This window comes from Podarcis filfolensis, assembly GCF_964270895.1.
Source record: "Podarcis filfolensis genome assembly, chromosome: 4".
In the NCBI taxonomy this organism is placed as follows: domain Eukaryota; kingdom Metazoa; phylum Chordata; class Lepidosauria; order Squamata; family Lacertidae; genus Podarcis; species Podarcis filfolensis.
Window position 1 is genome coordinate 87,949,662 of NC_139607.1, and position 21,820 is coordinate 87,971,481.

The 21,820-nt window shown below is 42.8% G+C and overlaps 2 protein-coding genes across 15 annotated transcripts in view; one reads left to right on the forward strand and one right to left on the reverse strand.

The window, feature by feature from the left end:
* CEP295 (centrosomal protein 295) overlaps positions 1-14,914 on the reverse strand; it is a 39,129-nt gene extending 24,215 nt beyond the window's left edge. For 4 of the 10 annotated variants that reach the window (XM_083609526.1, XM_083609523.1, XM_083609521.1 and 1 more), the window contains exons 1-9: positions 14,797-14,914; positions 10,082-10,216; positions 9,157-9,357; positions 8,018-8,142; positions 6,644-6,737; positions 5,756-5,890; positions 3,915-4,055; positions 2,238-2,421; positions 408-557 (exon numbers count right to left, since the gene is read on the reverse strand). In XM_083609526.1, the coding sequence (XP_083465652.1) occupies positions 408-557; positions 2,238-2,421; positions 3,915-4,055; positions 5,756-5,890; positions 6,644-6,737; positions 8,018-8,142; positions 9,157-9,357; positions 10,082-10,189 (1,138 nt within the window). In that variant the 5' untranslated portion in view covers positions 10,190-10,216; positions 14,797-14,914. Of the gene's footprint in view, positions 1-407; positions 558-2,237; positions 2,422-3,914; positions 4,056-5,755; positions 5,891-6,643; positions 6,738-8,017; positions 8,143-9,156; positions 9,358-10,081; positions 10,217-14,420 lie in introns of those variants that run through there. The other 6 variants (XR_014547100.1, XM_083609525.1, XM_083609524.1 and 3 more) reach the window with 4 other exon arrangements.
* Positions 1-21,703, forward strand: part of CMTR2 (cap methyltransferase 2) — a 41,364-nt gene extending 19,661 nt beyond the window's left edge. The window contains exons 1-3 of one of the 5 annotated variants that reach the window (XR_014547111.1): positions 15,064-15,219; positions 17,190-20,990; positions 21,244-21,703. Coding sequence is in view for 3 of the 5 variants with exons in the window: in XM_083609795.1 (XP_083465921.1) it covers positions 17,208-19,490 (2,283 nt within the window). In the remaining 2 variants the exon portion in view is untranslated. Of the gene's footprint in view, positions 1-15,063; positions 16,314-17,189 lie in introns of those variants that run through there. The other 4 variants (XR_014547112.1, XM_083609796.1, XM_083609794.1 and 1 more) reach the window with 4 other exon arrangements.
* The last annotated feature ends 117 nt before the right edge of the window (positions 21,704-21,820 follow it).

The window sequence follows — 21,820 nt, forward strand, 5'->3', positions numbered from 1 at the left end:
TTACAAATATGAAATGTTTCAGTACTCTACCCTGCCACATGCACTCTTAATCTCTGGCACGTATACTCTTAGACTTTGCAGTGCCACCAAACTGCACATTCCTCCCCAAGGTCACACGGTTAACAGACAATTCAGAAACCACCGAGCAGGATCCAACTCAACCCACTGAAATTTCTCGAGTTTACTGATTCAAATAGGGCTACTCCAAGTATGACTAGCATTTTGTTTCATCCAAACATCATATGCCAGTGTTTGGCAAGATATGCATCAATGTTTATTTCTATCCTTATCATTTGACAACTGCTTTATACCATCTTATATCCAGTAGTGAATATAACTGATAGGCCATACTTGTTTTCTAAGTGAATATTAATTAATAAGAATCAAGTTTTCAAGTTTTCTCTTACTACTTGGCTCACTGTCCTTCACCTCATCCGACAAACTTGGTGGCACCTCAAACACAGAACCTGGCTCCTGGGAAAGTTCCAGCTCATCATCTTGAGATCTACTTGGCAAGGGCTGTGGGTCAAGGTGCAAAATAAGGTCTCCTTTCAATTCTGTGTAAAGAAATTAGACCATATGAAACCAACACACAACATTCTCTACTGAAAATTCCAACTACAGAGGAGGTGAGCAGTAGACATTTAATAATGTTTTTTTAATCACACAATGCCAAGGAAAGTGAAGCTATGAAGCAAGGTATTCAATTATACTAAAGACCAATTCAGAAGAACAACTATTTCTCTTACCACTAATGACTATCACTTAACATAAATTTATATTGTAGTAAAGCAACATGTAATGAAACTTCAGTCAATAACTAGTTGCAACATGGGCAAAATGGATGCCAGAATTCATTGTAAATATCACATTTGTAACAAAAATGCAAAAGTGTCACCCATCTAAGAATCCTTAGAGATCCCCAAATTGAAATGGTTTTTGAGTTTAAACCAGTACATTACAAACAAACTACACTACCTATGGTAGGGAAAATAAATAAGTTATCTGGGATGCTCTGTCCAAAAAAGTCCTGTATTATATATGTGAAAATTAGTTCACTGGGGGGCGCAAGCTGCAATATGGCGATTCCAGAGCAGCCCTAAAATAATCCTAGTAACTGAGAATATTCAACTGTAGGCCAAAAATTGAGAATCTGTGACCCTGCAGGTGTCGATGGACTGTCAGCCCTGACCATTAGTTGTACAGTAATACCTCTGGTTGCGAACCGTCCTCCTTGCGAACGCTTCGGGTTACGAGCTCCGCTAACCCGGAGGTAGCTGCTCCCGGTAGTGAACTTTGCCCTGGGATGCGAGCAGAAATCGCGCACCAGAGGCGTGCAGGCAGTGGGAGGCCCCATTCACGAAAGTGCGCCTCAGGATAAGAACGGTTTCCGGTTATGAACAGACCTCCAGAACGAATTAAGTTCTTAACTGGAGGTTCCACTGTACTGGTTGAGACTGAAGGAACTTTGGAATCCAACCTAAACTGGAGGGTCACAGGTTCCCCATCCCTGCTGTAGGCCTAAAGTAGTACAGTGGTACCTCGGGTTACATACGCTTCAGGTTACATATGCTTCAGGTAACATACGCTTCAGGTTACAGACTCCGCTAACCCAGAAATAGTGCTTCAGGTTAAGAACTTTGCTTCAGGATGGGAACAGAAATCGTGCTCCGGCGGCGCGGCAGCAGCAGTAGGCTCCACTGGCTAAAGTGGTGCTTCAGGTTAAGAACAGTTTCAGGTTAAGTATGGACCTCCAGAACGAATTAAGTACTTAACCCAAGGTACCACTGTATTCCCCCAATCTGTGCTGGTGTGGAGCTTTCAATGGAAGATGAGCTTTTGTGCAAGACCAATGGAACTGGCTAGGGACTACAAAGAAGATTATATCATTGATATTTCCAAAGCAGTGGTTTTCTAATTTCCTGTTTCTCCTAATTGATTTGTCTAGTGAAGTCCCCCCTGAAATCTACCACGGAAAAACCAATGAACAGCATCGTGTGTATGCCAAAATATGCATTCAGATTATGGGATGCACTGGCCAGGCCTGCTGGGCTTCACCACTGCCCTTTGGAAAATGACTGTGCAATACAGAATATGCTCAACCAATGTAAAACATAACGGTGGGCAAGCTTGTGTCTTTCAGGGAAGACTGCCTGACATTACTCCAATCTCCAATAAGCGGCAAAGGAATCTCTGGGTACCCCATAACAGTCCAAAAGTCACTTATAAATACTCACTCCTGTCTCCAGTATACATGTCTTCAAAGGCACACTCCAGCTCTCTCTGCCATTCTTCCCTGATTTCCACACGCTTGTACGGTGGCTGAAACAACTGAGGTGGCATCTGGGCAACAATCTGTCTTCTGCGTGCCAGGTCCATATTCTGCATATGTTCAAGCTCTTTCATTAGCTTTTCCCTGTCCTTTAACAGCAGAAAAAAATGTCCTATTAATAAGCTGTCACGTAAGCCAAGCCAGTTTATTTGACACAGCAAAAATACTTTTAAAGCTATGATGATGATTGCTTAATGTTGGGTGGTTTCTGAAGACTCTTAGTTAGCAGGTCATAAAATTAACTTTAGAGGAGCGGCATTTATTCATGTAAATTACACTCTGCTGGACAGACAAGTTTGAATATATGCACGCACGTGCACACAAACAATAGGCAGGGAAATGGAAGCTATCCATTTCAATAAGAACAAATGATGTTGTTGAGTTTTCTGCTAAATATACCACTTTAAAAGCACCTGCAATTCCTTTAAAAAGGGGGACAGTAATCTACTGCACATGATTTATAGATCAAATGCAGACATTTATTAGTCATACTTCATTATCAAACGTCAGCTTCATTTGAAGATATTAAGTGTATAATTTCAGAAGGCATATTTTGTTAATTACCACTTAAAATGAAATATTGTTTCCTTTCTCCACAACATCAGGTGCATTAAAATTCCATTAAATATTCTGTCAAGACAAGCCCACATTATTCCCCCTTAGTATCCTAGCTTTCTAGTGCATCTGCTGAATTAATACAGCCACAAGAAATAAATCTCAAATGCAGGAAGCTGAAAATTTTAAACAAGTTACAGAGCAGAGAGAAGAAAGGGTTGGGCTTTTTAATATGTCAAACACCTCTTAGTACCCACTAGAAGTCAGGCCTATAAGACAACAGCCAAGTAAGTGAAACACTGGAAACAAGTGCATGGATTTTACCTGCTTTTTACATTAGCTTCAAAGCCTTCATTTTTTTAACAGACAATACTATTGTGATTTTCAACACGGTACACTTTTTTATTATTCCACATTGGCTTGGGTCCTGAGCTGGCAGAGAGGGGAACTGCTGAAAACTGAGTAGAGGCACATTTCAGGAAGGCTTTTATGGAAGAAGCAAGAATGAACTCCTTCTGCAAGCTTCCTTCTACTCACTGAACTCAGGATCCGCTCTTTTATATCTTTGTGTAACTACACCAGAATAGGTAGCTACATTCTGTGAAAGTAGGTCATGCTGAAAAGAATTCTAGCTGTATTGAAGTTCAACTCTGAAGTACCTGCACAATGCAGTTAAAAAACAACAGCCCTCTTCTCCCATATATTAGAATGCTTTGCGTTTCATCAATCTTACGCCCACAAATGCCAAACCTTACCTACCCTGAGGCCTGAATTACTTCAGCGTGGCTTTCTAAATGTTCAACTATATTTCATCTTTGACAGTGGAAAGAACATTGCACACTGTGAACCTAGAAACTGAGGATAAGGACTACGAACGCTTTAAGGGCTTGAACTTTAAACAATCCATTATTTCAGAATCTTTCTGGAGAAAGGTTAGGTGATTGTACTTTGAATTCATTAAATATACAGTGCCCAATTTGCTATTATTACTCATCTGATGTTGGGGGAATGTTTCTGCTTTGCTTACTCGTGCAAGACGGACCATCTTCAAGGCATGCTTCCCTCTTAGGCGAGCTTTTTCTTGCTGTTCTCTCCTCTCTCTCTCTTCATTGCTTTGCAGTCCTTCCTTCTGTTTGGCTTCCACCTTGGCAAGTAACCGAGCATCTGGCTGGGAGTCAACCAGCAACAAGTTAGGAATACCAAGTTCTACGGTGCCTCAAAAGACTATACCCAGAAGTATAGTTTTGTAGGTAAAAGGTAAAGGTAAAGGGACCCCTGACCATTAGGTCCAGTCACGGACGACTCTGGGGTTGTGGCAATCATCTTGCTTTATTGGCCAAGGGAGCCGGCGTACAGCTTCCGGGTCATGTGGACAGCATGACTAAGCCCCTTCTGGCAAACCAGAGCAGTGCACGGAAACGCTGTTTATCTTGCCGCCGGAGCGGTACCTATTTATCCACTTGCACTTTGACGTGCTTTCGAACTGCTAGGTTGGCAGGAGCAGAGACCGAGCAACGGGAGCTCACCCCGTCGTGGGGATTCGAACCACCGCCCTTCTGATCGGCAAGTCCTAGGCTCTGTGGTTTAACTCACAGCACCACCCGCATCCCCAGGTAAAAGGTATTGAACCCAAATACATTTTGGACTAACTTCCCCACCCTACTACCCAAGAGTGGCCCTCAAATAATATGTCAAGCCTCTGTGATTTCAACCTCAATTAGACAGTAAACTATAAGGAAATAATGTACTGTTCAGTGTGGCAACTGATTCAGTGGCATGGCCTAGCAGAGCAGCAACTGTGTGCCCTACTAAGGGCAACAGCTTTGCAGAATACAAAATAATTCAGTAAATTGTGTGAAGTGTGGGAGGACTGCAGCAGAATATATTGGGGACCTCCGAAGGACCCCATAAGAACCTGCTGTAAGAGCATGCCGTCCCTGCTTCTGGTTTAATCAAATGAGAATCTGCTGCTAGAGTTAAACACAAAATAGTGGGAAGAAGGAAACAAAAAGAGAGGCAGAGAACACGTGAACTTAAGAAGAGCCTGTTGAATCAGGCCAAAGACCCATCTAGTCCAGGACCCTGTTTGTGCAATGGCCAACCAAATGGAAGCAGCACTCCCCCCCAGTTGCATACCCTGTTGAAGTGGTGCTTCCTTTTGTATGTCCTGAATTTTCAAATATTCCACTTCATTTAATGAGGGAAGGGGTTGCAGTTCAGCAGTAGAGCATCTGCTTTCATGCAGGAGGTAAGTTCAATTTCCCACAGACATGCATGGTAACAAGGAAAATTGGGTGAAACAAACTTATTTAAGGACTTGCTATTTAGATTCTATGATATAGCCCAGACATAGGCAAACTCTGGCCCTCCAGATGTTTGGGACTACAATTCCCATCATCCCTGACCACTGGTCCTGTTAGCTAGGGATGATGGGAAGTGTAGTCCCAAGTATCTGGAGGGCCAGAGTTTGCCTATGCCTGATATAGTAGAACATAAAGAGCGTGCACAAAAATTGTCTTCATTTTCTTTTGCAAATAAGGCTATGCTGCATCAACAGTCTCCATCTTTTACAGGTTTTCAGTAAGAAAAGCTCCAGTTTTAATACTTGTTTTTGCAGGAATGAAATACGTTAATTTCAAGTATTCCACTTATGAATTCCATACCCACAAGAAAAAAAGTGGCTATAATCTGAAAGGACACTGGGATTCCAACTGTTGGAAAGGCAGAAAGGCAAATATGTGTGTTTCCCAATGCTTAATGCTGATTGTCAATTTTCCACAACAGACAGCAAAAATTCAGTAAGTGCTTCTGGGATACTGCTACTGCTGTTACACAAAGTATGCCACATGCAAAGTAAAAATCAGTCACCTGGTCTATGTTCATTTCTCTATCTACATATGGTTCACAGAGATGATGGTGAAGATCACAGAGATGATGGCGAGTAATCGAAAAAGTGTCAGTATCACAGACTTTGACTGTAGAAACACTCTTCAACTCAATATTCTGAAAAGTTTGAAGAATAAATTTGTTTTAATAGGATGGCTGTGCTAAACAACCAAGAACATGAACAGTACAAGGTCACCCATTACAATGTAAAACCCATCTAAAGACAGATGTCTCCAAACTCCCACCAAAACTGACCAAAGTGAGATAGATTTAGACATGTCTGTAAGGGGAACTCCACATTTTCCCATATATGAGGCTATAAGATTATATGAATATCTGTGTGTCATTATTCTTATACTAATGTTTAGGGGGGTTCCCCCCAAAATTGAAGTGCAGTGTAGCTAGAGATCGGCACAATAAATACTAGGAGTGTGCATAGCTCTGTAGGAAGGTCAAATAAGAAGACAAATATAGGTCATTCAGGAGTTCTCCCCATCCCAAGTCAAAGCAACATGTCAATAACCCTGGGTCAAATCAGGATCCCAGCAAAGCCTTTGTCACATCTGTTCCATATACCTCTCTATTTTCCTAGGGTCTTCATCCTTCTCTATACCCATGAGCTTTGCAGAAATAAGGCTATTCAAAATGTTGTCTGTGGAGCACTGAAGAGCTCTGGATTGTTTTTGTTACTACAGTGGAACCTTGGGTTGCGGACATAATCTGTGACGTAATCCACAACTTCTAGGCCTCTTAAACTTTTTTTTAAAAAAAACGAACCTTTTTTTTTAAAGGAATGCATTAGTCCCTATGATGAGCCTTTTAATTAGCTAGGCTCCAACATCTTTTAAAGTCTCTGAAAAGAATACTCACTTCAAAAGGGGGAGGGGGAGGAGGCGGTAGGCTTGCAATTTTAGCAGCTCTCTCTTTTTCGACATCCAAGGCATTCTTCCGTGCATTTGCTCTCCTTGTTTAGAAGGGGGAAAGCAAGAAATAAGACATTCAAATCAGATTTTGTGCATGGCTAAATCAAACAAATAGTTAAGACATAATCAATAGTTTTATTAGTTGGCAATATACTGAATTTCAAGGATAATAAAATTAAGAGGCAGCAGGCTGTTATCCAACTCAGTGACAAGTGTTTTTTAAAAAGGGCGAGAACCAGAGGGCAGAATGCAACTTCCCACAATACCCTGCAGGTTATTTTGACTCGCTTCCCTTTGTTACGTTGCCCTTCCAATTCCCACAAAAAGGAATGGCCTGGTCTATGCCACATGTTTTGGGCTACAACCCCCACCAACATGGCCAATAGAAATTATGGAAGCTGTAGTCACAAACATCTGAAGGGCAACAGGTTGGGGAAGGGTAGTCTGAAGACAAGAGCCAGTAATGGTTGGAGTGTCAGACTAGAACCTAGGAGACCAGGTTTCAAGTCCTCACTCAGCCATGAAGCTTACTGTGTGACCTTGAGCCGGTCACTCACTTTCAGCCTAACCTATCTCACAGGGTTCTTACAAGGGTAAAATGGGGAGGAGGGGACCTATGTACACCAATTGAGCTCTATGACAAAAGGTGGGGAAAATAAATGCAATGAATAAATGCACAGCTGTTGCAGTCCTCAGATCAAAACAGAAATCCAATGCTGTTAGGACGGTAATTCTATGCACGACTGTTCACAAGCTAGTCTCAATGAATTCAGCAAGTCATAATACAGAATGAAAACACATAGGATTGGGCTATAGGAGTATCTTTGCACAGCACAAACAATGTATCTCAGGAAGTGGAAGTTAAAAGGAACCATGGAAGGAGAGGAAGGGAAGTCCATCAATGATCATTGTTTTTTTTAATATAATAGAATATGTAATATGTAATTTTCTTTTTCCTATTACTTTTTGGGGGGGGGTTGTTTTGTTTTTTTCTTGCGTTGAAATCTAACAGAAATGCAAAAAACCTCCAAAACACAACAGCTGTAATATTCTTTAGAAAATGCAATTCCTAATAATTACTGAGAGGTTCTGCCAAAAGTACGAGTAAGCAGAAAGGCACGTGCTAAAGCAAGGCAGCCCCATGCCCTCTCCCCCTAACAATTCAGCCTTCTGCTGCAGCCCCAACTCAAGAGACACTATTGGGCTGTGCAGGGGGCTGGAAAGCTTCAATGCATGAACCCAGGTGCAACCCTACACATGCACACATGCAAGAGACTTTGGGACATTAAAGCAGTGAAGGTTCATTTTATGTACAATTTACCTTGTTTGCTCCCTTAGCAACTTCTCTTTTTTATTTTTCTGCTCCTTTAGCGCTTCCTTATGCCTCTTTTCTGCTCTTTGTTTCCTTTCCTTTGCCAGCTTGGCCAGAGCCTCCAAATCCGGTTCCTTTGAAATTAAATGTATAAGTTGAACGATTGTCATAGAAACAAATTAACATCAGAATTTTAATTCAAACAGCTTAAAAGTGTATCTAAGACTTCAGGTAAACTTCCCTTTTGTGCAGATGTCATGACCCGTCTTTGTGCCAGCTTTTAATAGAAAATGTTTGCAGGGGCTCAATCTAAGGAACAATTTTGCCATCAAAATGTGCTGTGGAGCTAGTGTTAGCTCTAATGGCTGCCTTTCCACCAGGACTGGGTCTATATTCATTGCTATTGAAGCAGGACCCACCAGAGTAAAGCTACTGTATCAACTTATGAGTAAAATGGATTTTTCTAATTCCATGGAAAGTTTTGGCATTTTACTCTAATACCTTTTCTTTGTCTCTATAGATGGTGCTATGTTAAGTACTTGCTTCACTTTAAGTGGACGTTTAATGATCAAAATGTTGATGGCATTAATATTTTGCACTGATAAAAGGGCAAGGTTTATTCTCAGTATGGGAGCATCTTTGTAAATATCAGCGTTCCACACCATTTCCCCATTCATTCGCTTTCAAAGGTTCCAATGATCATTATAAATTTCAAATCCACTAATTTGTCACTAGCTGCCTCTTCAATATACAAGTTGAACAATTTCACAGCTCCACTTATCCTAGGATTTAACATACTTCAATTATCAACAGATTAAGTAGTGTCACCCCCCTTGACAAACAAAACTGAAGTCTGCAGCACAGCTGTGTACTACCATCATTTTACACCTGCCCAACATTTAACTATTTGCCTTATTTTGCTCTATTTGCATGTTTAAATGTATTGCACATAAATTCAGAGAGTCTGAATTTCCATATGTCTTCCTTCACATATACAGATGTAAGAAAAAAGCAACACCTGCCAACTTTGTTTTATTAGTACACGATTACATATATATTAGTAAAATATACAGCTTTTCTAATTTCAGTTGAGTAGATATTTGCAGAAAGTCTTGGTTGCTATAGTATCACATCCATAATTTACCTACATTTTCCTTTGCTTGTCTATGCCCTTCTCCTATAGCTCTTAAGCTTGACAGATAAAGCTTTTCCAAGGCATGAATCTTTTCATCTTGTGCTCTTTGCCACTCTGCTTTCAGTTCTTCTGCCAAATGATGCAGCTGCTCATCTCTTCTCTGCTTAACATCTTGCCTTATCTGCAAAGCAATATTCTTCTCCTGCTCTCTAACCTGGAGGAAAAAATATATTTGTTGATGATTTTATATTTTGTAGAGGACTGTAGACTTCTTTTTAAATTGTTATTCTACTTGAATTCTTTGCTCACCTTACTTAATCCCACTTGCTTTACTATGCTAGACCGTTATCTGCTTCTTGACAAATAGGACACCTGTGAAATAAGGGCCAGCAACAAGGAAATAGAACAGGCATAGGCAAACTCGGCCCTCCAGATGTTTTGGGACTACAACTCCTATCATCCCTAGCTAATTTGACCTTGTATAGCTGACACCTCAGCAACACTGTAGTCAAGTTCTCTCTACCCTTTTTTGCTCCTGAGTGGGAAAGTATATGTGGCTGAAGTGCTCTGGTGTCTTGGTGACACAACGGACAGCTCTTCTCTCAACCATGGAACCAGAGAGGGGGGCAAGAATTGCCATACAACTGAAGATAGGACCCGCTTCAATCTCTGCAGCTCCCAGGTTGGGGCAAATGCTACAGCTTGTCAGACTCAGAATCAGTCTGCTCCCATGCAGAATGAAAATGTGGAAGCCTGCAGATTCAATTGTCTCATGCATGGTTTCCCAAGCTTGGGTCTCCAGCTGTTGTTGGACTACAACTCCCATCATCCCCAGCTAGCAGGACCAGTGGTCAAAGATGATGGGACCTGTAGTCTGGAGACCCAAGCTTGGGAAACCCTGGCCTAAAGGAAGGCCATTCCCAACAATGCAAGCACACCTGCTGTAGCCTTAATTTCCTTCTCCTTTCATGTTCTTCTTTCAGCAGCTGAGCTTCTTCATTAGGACTAAGTCTAAGTCCCACAGCTTTGGCCACTTTTCTTTTCATCTTTGCAGACGTGTGTGATGTTCTATTCTGCATTAGCAAAACAAAATACAACAGGAATAAACTTCGTTTCACTCTAACTTAGTGAAGACAAAGCACAAAATTAACAGGCGTCTGCAACAGGAACCAAAAAGCTTATTCTCACAGCAATAATTATGTTCAGGTAAGACAACAGCATGGGCAGGAAATGAGACTGAGATTAATCAGCTACCCTTCTGTAGGCATATCTGCCTTCCTCCATCTACCAATCCAAACCAATCCAAATAACTTTATTGTGGGTAGTGGAGAACACTATCTGGCATTGGCACCACCTGACTATAATTAACAAGAGCAATGTGCAAGTCGTAAGAATGGACTAACATTAATTTTGAGCCATTTCTCTACAGCCATCAATGAAATGAAATTCTAGTTCTTTTTTTTTACCCAATACATATTTAGCCCTCTTCAATATGGCATACAATCTTCTAAGCAAATGCTGAACATTTTAGCCGTACATCCTTCTGCAAGCACAACACCCCATTCACTTCACGAATAGCATATAAAGAAGACTACTTCCACCCTTTCAAATGGAATGCTTTTAAAAGTAATGAAGTGTGCACAAAAATAAAAGGAAGAGAAAGTAAAATGAATGGGGTTTGATTACTTGTCACCATGCTTTTCAGACACACTGTCATCTTGTTTTCAAATTTCTCACCGCAATCAAAATGCTGTTCTGAAGAACTGAGCTAAAGCTTTCCTGGAGAGCTGAAAATATAACAAGCAATATGAAAGCACCTCAAGGTCACGCTGCCTTTGGGGCATATTCCCTCCATACTTCAGAACTCGCACAGATACGTAATTACTCTGGTGGATAAATGGGCACAGGATTCAGCTTACATTTTTCAAAAGCAAAAGTGTATCGCACAAGCTGCTTCAAAAGAAAAGCACCACTGAGGGTTCATAAGGCCTCCAGTGGGTAGAATTTCATAAAGTTTAACCAACAAGCAAAATCTTAAGATCTTCCTTAATGCATCTTTTACCCATGGTATGTTCAAACAAGACTGTCTTGGGAGCTCTCTAACCTTGTGTAAAAAAAAGAATTTTAACTATGTAAAAAAAAAGAAAAATGAAAAGCAGACATTTACATTGAAGTGACAAATATCAATACAACGAAGATTCTCCAGAACTTAAGTCTTCTCTGACTACAGTGGCTTGAGGCAAAATAGCTTTTTGTTTCACTGCCCTAAGGCTCCAAAATAAATGACAAAAACCCCACACATTGACAATTAGCCTGCCCTTACTAACATTTAATCATATTCATGCAAAATTAGCTGTTGCTTATAAAACGAAGAGAAACCTGTTTGCTGCCTTAGGGCATGTTGCTATTCTGAGAACAGCAGTCACATCAGACCCCAGCATTTTCAAAGCCCACCCAATGCTATGAAGGGTAAACAGTCAAAAGTCACTTACGCTGTAGAAACTCACAGAGCATCTTCTATAACATGGAAAACAGTTCAAAGAAAACACAGCTGGGGAGGAGGGAGAGCATATTTAAACATGTTCACAGTGAAGGGAGCTTAGCTTAAGAGAACTAATAATGCAATCCTCAACAAACTTGCTAGAAAGTAAGCCCTGATTAGTTCAGGGTGACATACTTCTAAATAAAAAGCATAGGATTGCACAACATGTTTGTGGTGTGCATGCTTATTTTTAACTAAAATTAATTTCCTTGTTGAACAGGAACCAATTCTATATCAGCCCTGGAATCAACATCAAGATATAGTTGGGACAGCAGTAAGATTGGATTCAGGAAACCCAGTTAAAAAACCATGCTCAAGGGCTTATTCACAATGTTGCAACAAATGTATGTTATTGATCTAAAGTAGGAATGAGGAAAGCCTATGTCTGCCGAAATGTTCTTGGTCTAGAACTCCCTTATCCATAACCATTGGCCATGGTGATTGGGGCTGACGCGAGTTGCAATCCAATAGCATCTGAAGGGCCACAGCTGATCCCTAATCCTGATTTGAAGTATTTTGATCTTGCCTCTTGATCATGATGCTTAGTGAAATCGCTAACAATATAAAATCACAAAAAGCAAGGTAAGAGCAGTTAAAACAATTAACAGTTGAAAGAAACAACGAACGATGTCAGAGCAAGAAACAGTGCTCGGTTTCATTAAAAGCTTTGGAGAACAATGTTTTCAACCTCTTTCCAAAGGTCATAAGGCATGGCCCCCCCCAGATGGAAAGAGAAAGGGTATTTCAGAGGCTTGGCACCACAACCCAAATGGCCCCATTCGTTTCTGACATGTGGGAACAGTTTGCCTTGTCTTATTCATGACATAAAGCAAGAAAGCATGACACACACCCTACACTACACAACACAATCACAGTTCATGGCACATGTATGAAAGTATTTACAGGCAACTAACACTGGTGTACATACAGCAAATCTGAATTCCTCATGAGCTGCAAATCAGTTATTAGTGATGAATCCTTGTAAGTCTTTAAAATGAAGTGAGGAAAGTCAACATAATAAATAATAAAAAACCATGTCTGGTTCAGAGGCAGAGTTATGGAGCAGTAGAGGTCAAATGTGACTAGTGGATGCAGAATTGGGAGTTTGCAAAACAATAACACCTGCCCTCTCAAGCCCCAATTTACACTGGGCATACTGTATAAGAATATACTTCATTGGTACTATGCTGTTTTTCAGTGATACGTTATCCCCCAAGTATTTTCTCTCATTGCTATTAGCCAAGCATCCTTGGAAAAGCTATTCCCTCTCAAACTGAGGTTTTTGTGAGGGCAAAATAAGCAAAGAATAGCAAATTAACATTTAGCATCTATATCAAATCTGAAGCATTCTAAAAGCTAATTCACATATATTACGCAATAACGCTACACATATTGAAAACTGTTGAAGAAACTCTTCACTTGGAGAAGAGTATACTAAGATTTAACGTGAATTCCTCCCATGTATTAGCAAGTCTTATGGTACCTTAAAAATTAGCAAGTTTATTGAGATACAGTATTTGATACTGTTTAAATAAAGAGAAGACAAGACTTCGAAGGTGCCCTAAAAACAGTACATTAAGTAATAATGCATTTAGAATAGTACAGTTCCTCTTGAGGGGCATTTGACTGAATGACTTTGTTCAGAAGTACATTCCACAAACCAGTTTATGAGGCTGGAAACCAATTCTGAGCTGGTATATTCCTTCCCACACCCCGCCACACTCCTCTCCCTCACAGGGCTTGTTTTAAAGCAGAATTTCCGGCGGCACACAAACCAGCACAATGTTGGTTAACTAACCAGGATAATAAGCAGATTATTTGACACAAAACAGGGTTTGAACATAATCACCCATTCCCACCACCCTTCTGAGTAATACCCCTCCCCACCCTCTCACTATATATAAGGGTCTTCTGACTTCTGTTTCAGTGTACAGTCTTACCTCGGGTTGAAGACGCTTCGAGTTGAGTGCGTTCGAGTTGCGCTCCTTGGCAACCCGGAAGTAACGGTGTGCGTTACTTCTGGGTTTCGCCGCTTGCACATGCGCAGACGCTCAAAATGACATCACGCGTATGCGCAGAAGCGGCGAAAAGTGACGCGCACGTGCACAGACGCGCCATCACTACTTACGTTTACTTCTAGATACGAACGGGGCTCTGGAACGGATCCCGTTCGTATCTAGAGGTACCACTGTATCTGAAGAAGTGTGCATGCACATGAAAGCTCATACCAATAAAAAACTTAGTTGGTCTCTAAGGTGCTACCGGAATTTTTTCTTTTTGTAATAGGGAACTTTAGTTTAAGACAAAGTCAGGATCTCTGCTGAGTTAGACAAATTGACAGGAAAGATCAGATATATAAGAGACCAAAATTTCATCGAGGACTGGGGGAAATTCGTGGAATATCTGGAAAGTATAAGTAATGGTCAGATAACGCTAAGGGGATTTAAAGAAGCACTGTGAAAAATTATGAAAATATTGTCTAAAGGGAATAAATTGATAGATATAAAGAATGTCAATATAAAACTAAGAAATGCGTAATTTAGATGATGGCTACGAATGATTTGCGGAAAAGCTGAAGGAAGTCTAGGAAAAGAGTAAACTGTGAAACAAATGATGTGAACTAATTTGTTTATTGTTTTGATGTAAATCAATAAAAATTATTTTGGAAAAAAAAAAAGACAAAGTCAGGATCTCTGCACCAAAACAAACGTACAAGGAGAGGGGCGAATTCTTACCTCTGAGTAAGTCCTGCTACTTAAAAACAACTTGGGCTTCACTGTATTTTCCTGAACGTGCTTTTGAGATCTCCTCCTGTTCGCTCCTGTGCAGATTCCTCCAATAAGCTTCCATGGGTCACAGCCTACTTTGCCAGGTTCTTAAAGAGGGTAGAGGAAAAGCTGAACCGATCCCCTCAGCAGATTCCCAACTGCTCTTTTTATGCTAGCCGTAAACACGCACCTACACACTCGGATACATCACTTCATGCATCTGATAAAAAGTGGGCTACGGCTCATGAAAGCTTATTTGTTCAATTTATTGTCATTTCTCTACAATATTTATATACTACTTTTCGGGAAGGCCTCACAAAGCGGCTTATGCCTCGATACCTACGTTGGCCTTAGCGCCGCCCGCGAGGTTCTTCTTTAAAACGGACTCCTCGAACAGCCTCGCCCCCCTCACAAGAGTTTCCGCCTCTGGTCGCCGCTGCCGACGTCACATCCGCCGGCCCAAACCGCCTTTCCGCCCCGCCCCGCCCCCCCCCACATGCCTTCTCCGATTGGCCGGCGGGTGGAAACCGCCCAAGCCGCGCGGGAAACCGGGCGGGCTCTCGCGACAGGGTGGTGGGAGGAAAGCGTTCTGCGCCTGCGCGACTGGTCCGGAAAAAAGGCGAGATGACAGGCGGTTTCACAGTGCGGATCCGAAAGGGTGACTAGAGCCTCGAAGTGCGCCTGCGCGGAAATGGAAGGAGCGTTCTCCCGGCCTCACCCGTAAAGGGAAGCACGCATGCGCAGCTGTTGGTTTTCCGCGTAGGGGGTGAATACTTTTAATTACACGGATAATGGTTTGGTGTTTCCCTCCCCCCTCATTCGTCATGGGTATGGATTGGAGATCAAAAGGAGATCCTCTTTGAGTGCATGGTTGTAGCGGAAGGGGCGGGGTCGAGGTCTTGTCCGCGTTAATGACTGTACACGCATACTTTGCTGTCGCTAAATTAACGTGCGAATTACAAGAAGCGTGTACTCCTTGGATATGTGATGCATACCTGACTTCTTGCTTCAGTGGCTTTAAAAAAAAAAACTTCATTTGCCTTTGGGAATTGTGTCGTGTAGTTACATAGGCTCTGAGTGCTTGTCACAGAAATCATGCAGGGGGTGTTTTGCCAAAACTGGGGTGCAGATTTGGACTATTGGTTGTTGTTGTTGTTTAGTCGTTTAGTCGTGTCCGACTCTTCGTGACCCCCTGGACCAGAGCACGGCAGGCACTCCTGTCTTCCACTGCCTCCCGCAGTTTGGTCAAACTCATGCTGGTAGCTTCGAGAACACTGTCCAACCATCTCGTCCTCTGTCGTCCCCTTCTCCTTGTGCCCTCCATCTTTCTCAACATCAGGATCTTTTCCAGGGAGTCTTCTCTTCTCATGAGGTGGCCAAAGTATTGGAGCCTCAGCTTCAGGATCTGTCCTTTCAGTGAGCACTCAGGGCTGATTTCCTTAAGAATGGAGAGGTTTGATCTTCTTGCAGTCCATGGGCTATTGGTAGAGCCTGTTATTGCTATGCCTTGACTTTCTGCCTCTCTAGTTGCTGGGCTACAACTCCCATCACACGCCAGAGTAACGGCCTGTCAGCAGAGCTTATCAACCATTACTAAACGTCCCCCTCCCTCGAAAACCCTCTCCCGTATAGCTGCTTTACAATACCCATCTAGCTGAGCACTGTCTATACCAGGAGTGAGGGGCTTCAGGCCTGGGGGCTAAATGTATCCCCCACCCCCACCCCTTTATTTGATCCTCAGAGCTTTCCCCACCGCTCACTTCACACCCTGGTTTTTTTTTACCTGGAATGTGGTCTTGAAGTCTGATATTGTCTGATATTGGGTGGAGGATAGAGTAGAAACCGGCTTACAGTACAAAGGTAAAGTTAACTTTTGCTGCACTGCCTACTTCCGCCTCTGGTCCTACCCACCACAGCCATGGGGCCCTCCAGAAGTTGCCCAGAAAATAATGCGGTCCTTGGGCTGAAAAAGGTTCCTCACAGATAATTAGAAGGTACTTGAAAGTATCAAATAGGCCTAGGATTAGAATAAGAATGTTGTATAGTAATATGGATTTAAACTAATAAGAAAAGAGATGAATATAGTAAATGGAAGGAGTTAATTGTATTAGAAAGATGGTATTGGAGAACTGTCACAAAGGTGTCACAATGAAATTCAGTTAGGGGGGATTTGAGGAAGTCAGGTAACAATGAAAGTTAATTTGGATTTTAGAAGTAATAAGTGTTTTTCTTTTTCTTTTTTCTTTTTAGTACAGTGGTACCTCGGGTTAAGTACTTAATTCGTTCCGGAGGTCTGTTCTTAACCTGAAACTGTGCTTAACCTGAAGCACCACTTTAGCTAATGGGGCCTCCTGCTGCCGTCGCACCGCCGGAGCACAATTTCTGTTCTCATCCTGAAGCAAAGTACTTAACCCGAGGTAATATTTCTGGGTTAGCGGAGCCTGTAACCTGAAGCGTATGTAACCCGAGGTACCACTGTATTGTAATGTGTTTTGTTTTGTGTCTTTTATATGTTATATTTGTTGTAAATGTGGAAAATTAATTAAAAAATTAAAAAAAAAGAAAAAGGTTCCTCACCCCTGGTTCATACTGACACTGACAGCGACTCCTCTAAATTTCAGACAGGAGACATTCACAACCCTACCCGGAGATTATGGGGATCATCTGCATGCAAAGCAAGTGATCTCCCCCTGAATCCTTTCCCTCCTCATTTGGTTTTCTCCTCTTTTCTCCAAGGTTTGCCTCGGCCTGAGAATGAACAAGCAGAAGAAGGCAGCATATGCTGAGCAGACCACAACCCTTGACAAGTTTGGTTCTGATACCATTGCTGAAATTGAGAAGCTCTTTGGGAAGAAGTTCTCGTACATCAAACCACCCAACAATGAATGGCAGCTGCCAGATCCTAACCAGACTTTTAGCTGCGATCACAAAGAGTTCAGTTCCCTTGCCTCCTTGAAGGATTCCCTGAATGAAGTCAAGAACCAGCTGAGCGACAAGAAATTAGATGAGTGGCATCAGCACACATCCTTCACCAACAAAGCAGGGAAGATCATTGCTCACATCAAGCAAGCCGTAAATGCTGAGTTGTGTACCCAAGCTTGGTGCAAATTCCATGAGATCCTGGGCAGCTTCCCTCTCCTCCCAAGCGATGCTCTTCAAAATGGGGAACTCAACTCTGTCCATCTCTGTGAGGCTCCTGGCGCCTTCATAGCCAGCCTCAATCATTACCTCAAGTCTCACCGCATCCCTTGTGACTGGAATTGGGTAGCTAATACCTTGAACCCGTACCATGAAGCAAACGATACCCTTATGATGATTATGGATGACAGGCTTATCGCAAACACTCTGCCCTGGTGGTATTTTGGCCCTGAGAACACGGGGGATGTGATGACGCTCAAACATCTCACGGGACTTCAGCAGTTCATCAGCAACATGGCCACCGTTCACCTGGTCACATCCGATGGGAGCTTTGATTGCCAAGGAAATCCAGGCGAGCAAGAAGCCCTGGTTTCCTCTTTGCATTACTGCGAAACGGTCACTGCTTTAATGACCCTTGGCCTCGGGGGCTCCTTCGTTCTGAAGATGTTCACTCTGTTTGAACATTGTTCCGTTAGCTTGCTGTATCTGCTGAACTGCTCTTTCGAAGAGGTTCACGTGTTTAAACCAGCCACTAGTAAAGCTGGGAATTCTGAGGTGTATGTGGTCTGCCTTCACTATTTGGGCAGGGAGGCCATACACTTGCTCTTGTCCAAGATGATGCAGAACTTTGGGACGGACATGGTCGAGAAGGCCCTCTTCCCCCAACACTCCATTCCAGAATCTTTCCTTAAAGTCCACGAAGAGTGCTGTTCGTTCTTCCACAGGCACCAAATTGAGACCATTGCTGAGAACCTTCAACTCTTTGAGCGCATGGGTGAGGTGGAGCAGGCGAGGCTGAACGCTTTACGGGATTGCGCCGTCGAGTTCTTCTTGAAGCGGTTCCAGATGAAGCCTATCGCCAGAAATAACTGGCTTGTGAAGAAGCCCCGTGCGGGCTGTAGCATGAACTCCAAATGGTGCGGGCAGAGGAACAAATACTTTTGCACGTACAATGAGAGGAAGATTCTGGAGTCTCTGACATGGGAGGAGAAAGTGGCCAAGGGCTGCCTTAATCAATGGGCTGAAGAACATTCCCTCGGTAACGTTGGGAAAAAATGCATCTTGGAAGGGGCTTCTTGCAGCCTGGAGTGTCAGTTATGGTACATCTTGGAGGGGCGGAGGTTGCCGAGAGTGAAGTGTTCTCCCTTCTGTAATGGTGAGGTCCTGAAGAGCCTCAATGAAGCTCTTGAGAAATCTTTCGTTGGCAGGGCAAGCGTTGGCACCCTCAGAAGCCTGGCACAGCAAGAGTGCCAATCTTGCAATGTTCTTACGGAGTCACTGATATTGTCTGAATTGTCTGAACTTATGGAGGTTCCAAATGAAGGTTGCGTTGGCCATAGAAAGTGCTTGACTGTAGGCTTCCCATTGCTTTGTGATGCCAACAGCCCATCTGGCTTGGAAGTTAAACGCTTGGAGTCTGCATCACTCTCAACGTTCGGCTGTTCGTTGCTTCACGACGGGGAACCAAAATACCAGCAGCAGCTCCTGGAGTGCCTTTTGCATTCGTTCCCAGAGCTTCAGGAAGGGGACGCTTTGCTCCTGCCCATTCTTTCTTGTTTTACGCGCTTCACTGCTGGCTTAGTTTTCATACTGCACAGTTGTTTCCAGCACATCTCATTTGCTTGCCCAACCTCATCTCGTCTCTTAGGGGCCAGCGCTGTGCTGCTCTGTGCTGGCTACCAAGGTCTTCCAGATCCGGTTTTCCAATACCTGCAGCAGCTGAAGAAGCTCATGGGTGTCCTGCTCGACTCGGACTCCCCGCAGCAAGTCTTGCAGTTTGTGCCTATGGAAAACCTTCTAAAGGGGCAGTTGCTGGAGTTTCTGTGGGACCTAAATACCGCCATTGCAAAGAGACAGCTGCATTTGATTGTCCAAATCGAGCAACAGCAAATGACATGACTTTTAGTTCAAAGCAGCAAGTTGCCACCCCCTTTTTCGCCTATCTGCTGGGGGGGGGGGAGTTTCTTTTTAAACCATAGGGAACCCTTTTTTAATATATGGTATTTTGAGACAATAAGTCCTCCTCTGCTGTCCTTTGTACTTTACTATCCTGCTGCTTTATTCTCTGTTTATATACAACTTGTGAGGCCCTAGGGAAATTTTATTATACAGGAGTCACAGCTGTGATGGAGAAAAGAGTCCTTTTCTATGCCTAACTCTGACTTATAAGTTGGGACCAAATCTGCCTAGCTTAGTGCTTCTTCAGAAGTGGCACTGGCTTCCGTTAAAGGTGCCTTCAGGTGAATAGGAGCAGTACATTGTTGGGAAATGTATGCTTATCGTGTGGCTGCATGCGCAGAGCAAATCACCTGAGTCTTTCCCAACTGATCGTTGCCCTTTGTGGAGAGCAGCAATAATAATAATGACCCATTTGACAGAGTTGCTCCATCTGATATCACTTGATAAAGACCCCTACCTGCTTGGCTGGTTCATGCATCTGACTCTGTGGCTGCATATAGACAGGTGCTTCTATGGAGGTATTAGAAATTAAAGGCAACCCTTCCACTAGACTCGCCTGGGTTTTGCATACGTGCTTCAAACACCACTTTTAACTGTGAACATAATTGTGCCTTTTCCGTGCTGTTGAGTGTTTCAGCATATGTGATCTTACGGTAAAACATTTACCCACTTTTCCAGTTCTCCAAGGCCTTTCCACTCCCATCCTGGATTACCCTTCTGTGTTTCTCCAAGAACAGATCCCAGGGTCGTAGCAGGGACAGAACTCAGGTGCAGGAAGAGCTTCTGTTATGAACATAAAAGCCACAAGATTGGATCATCAGCAAAGTCCCTGTAGACTCTTACTGTCTGTCAGACAAAGGCGGGCCTTTGTTCTTCTTCCACCTCCCCTTTGCAATACAAGATAAATGGAATTCTGGCATTGTTTTGGTTTGGGAACTGCCTGTTTAATGTGGGATAGTGTGAATCTTGGACACATTTTTCCATTTTTCATGGTTTCAGTTCACCCTTTCCTCATTCGGGCGCAATGAGTGTCTTGTGATGGCTCAGAGCTGCAGGGTTGGATCCTAACCACGCTGTGAGCAGCTGGTCTGGAAGAACATTGGCCAGCAAGGGGCTGTTCAGGCAGTGTTAGCATGTGAATAACAAGCAGCTATTGAGTATCTGTCAACCAGCAAGAGCATTCAGCTGGCTGAAACTCCCAGTGCTGTTATGGAAGCTGCATGCAGCCTTTCCACCTGAGAAGTTGTATCTTCTGCACAACTGCCAAACAAATACCTTAAACTAGCATCGCCTGGGAGGTTCTCCTGTGCAAGCCCTACCAGAGCAGACAGGAGCTGTGTGACTCTGCTTCACTATGAGGCTAGGCCGTCACTTCCTAGTAAACTGTGCTCCTAATGTGCCTGTGGCCTTGAGCTAATGTCCGTATCCAACCCTGCCATTGTACAATGAGGATAGGCCTCCTGGTTGCGCAACAGGACTTCCCCTTCCTTTTCTCCTCCTTGCAGCCTCCCACATGCCCCCAAAATCTGCTCTAGAGGGTTGGGGGGACCATCCAGAGCAGATTTTGGGAGTGCCGGCTGCAGGGTGAAGAGGAGGAACACTCTGCATGAGCAGTGTTGAGTGCATCATGGTTGCAGAGGGAAAGCAAAGATGTGCAGTTTCGCCACTGTAAAATGCATCCTCTCCCTGCCAGGTTACACTTCTTTTACTTTTTTCAATACCTAAGTTATTATTGGTCAACAAGTGTCCACAATCTTGTAGCCCAGGCTCTCTCAGTGCCCTTCTGACTCTTCCCCCATTTTCCAGATACAAATTTTCCAGAGAGAATTTTCATTCCTTTTCACCTGTAAGTTCAATGTAGTGTATTTTGAGGAAACTGGGTGTTTCCAGGTGTGCTTAATAAGCTGGATTTGGTAAAAAAAATATCTCCAGATGCTGTTTTTCCCTTGATTTTTTATTTTAAAAAATTCTTTATTTTAAGCTTCAAAAGGATGGTTGACATTGTTTTGGAACAAATGGTTGGCGCCTCATGTTGCTGCTTTGATTTGGCTACTCTTATTTCTGTTTTGAGCTTTGTAAATTATGAACAGCAAGAAAGTTTGATCTAGAGGAAACTAAGAAAAAATGACTTTGAAAATACAATTTATCTTTTATTTTCTGTGTTGTGTGTGATTCTTCTTGAAGCATATACTTAAAAAAAAAAACAACCTTGTTGTAGCTGTGAAGAAACACCACACACGTTTGGAAATTGCTGAAGAAAAGTAGAACTG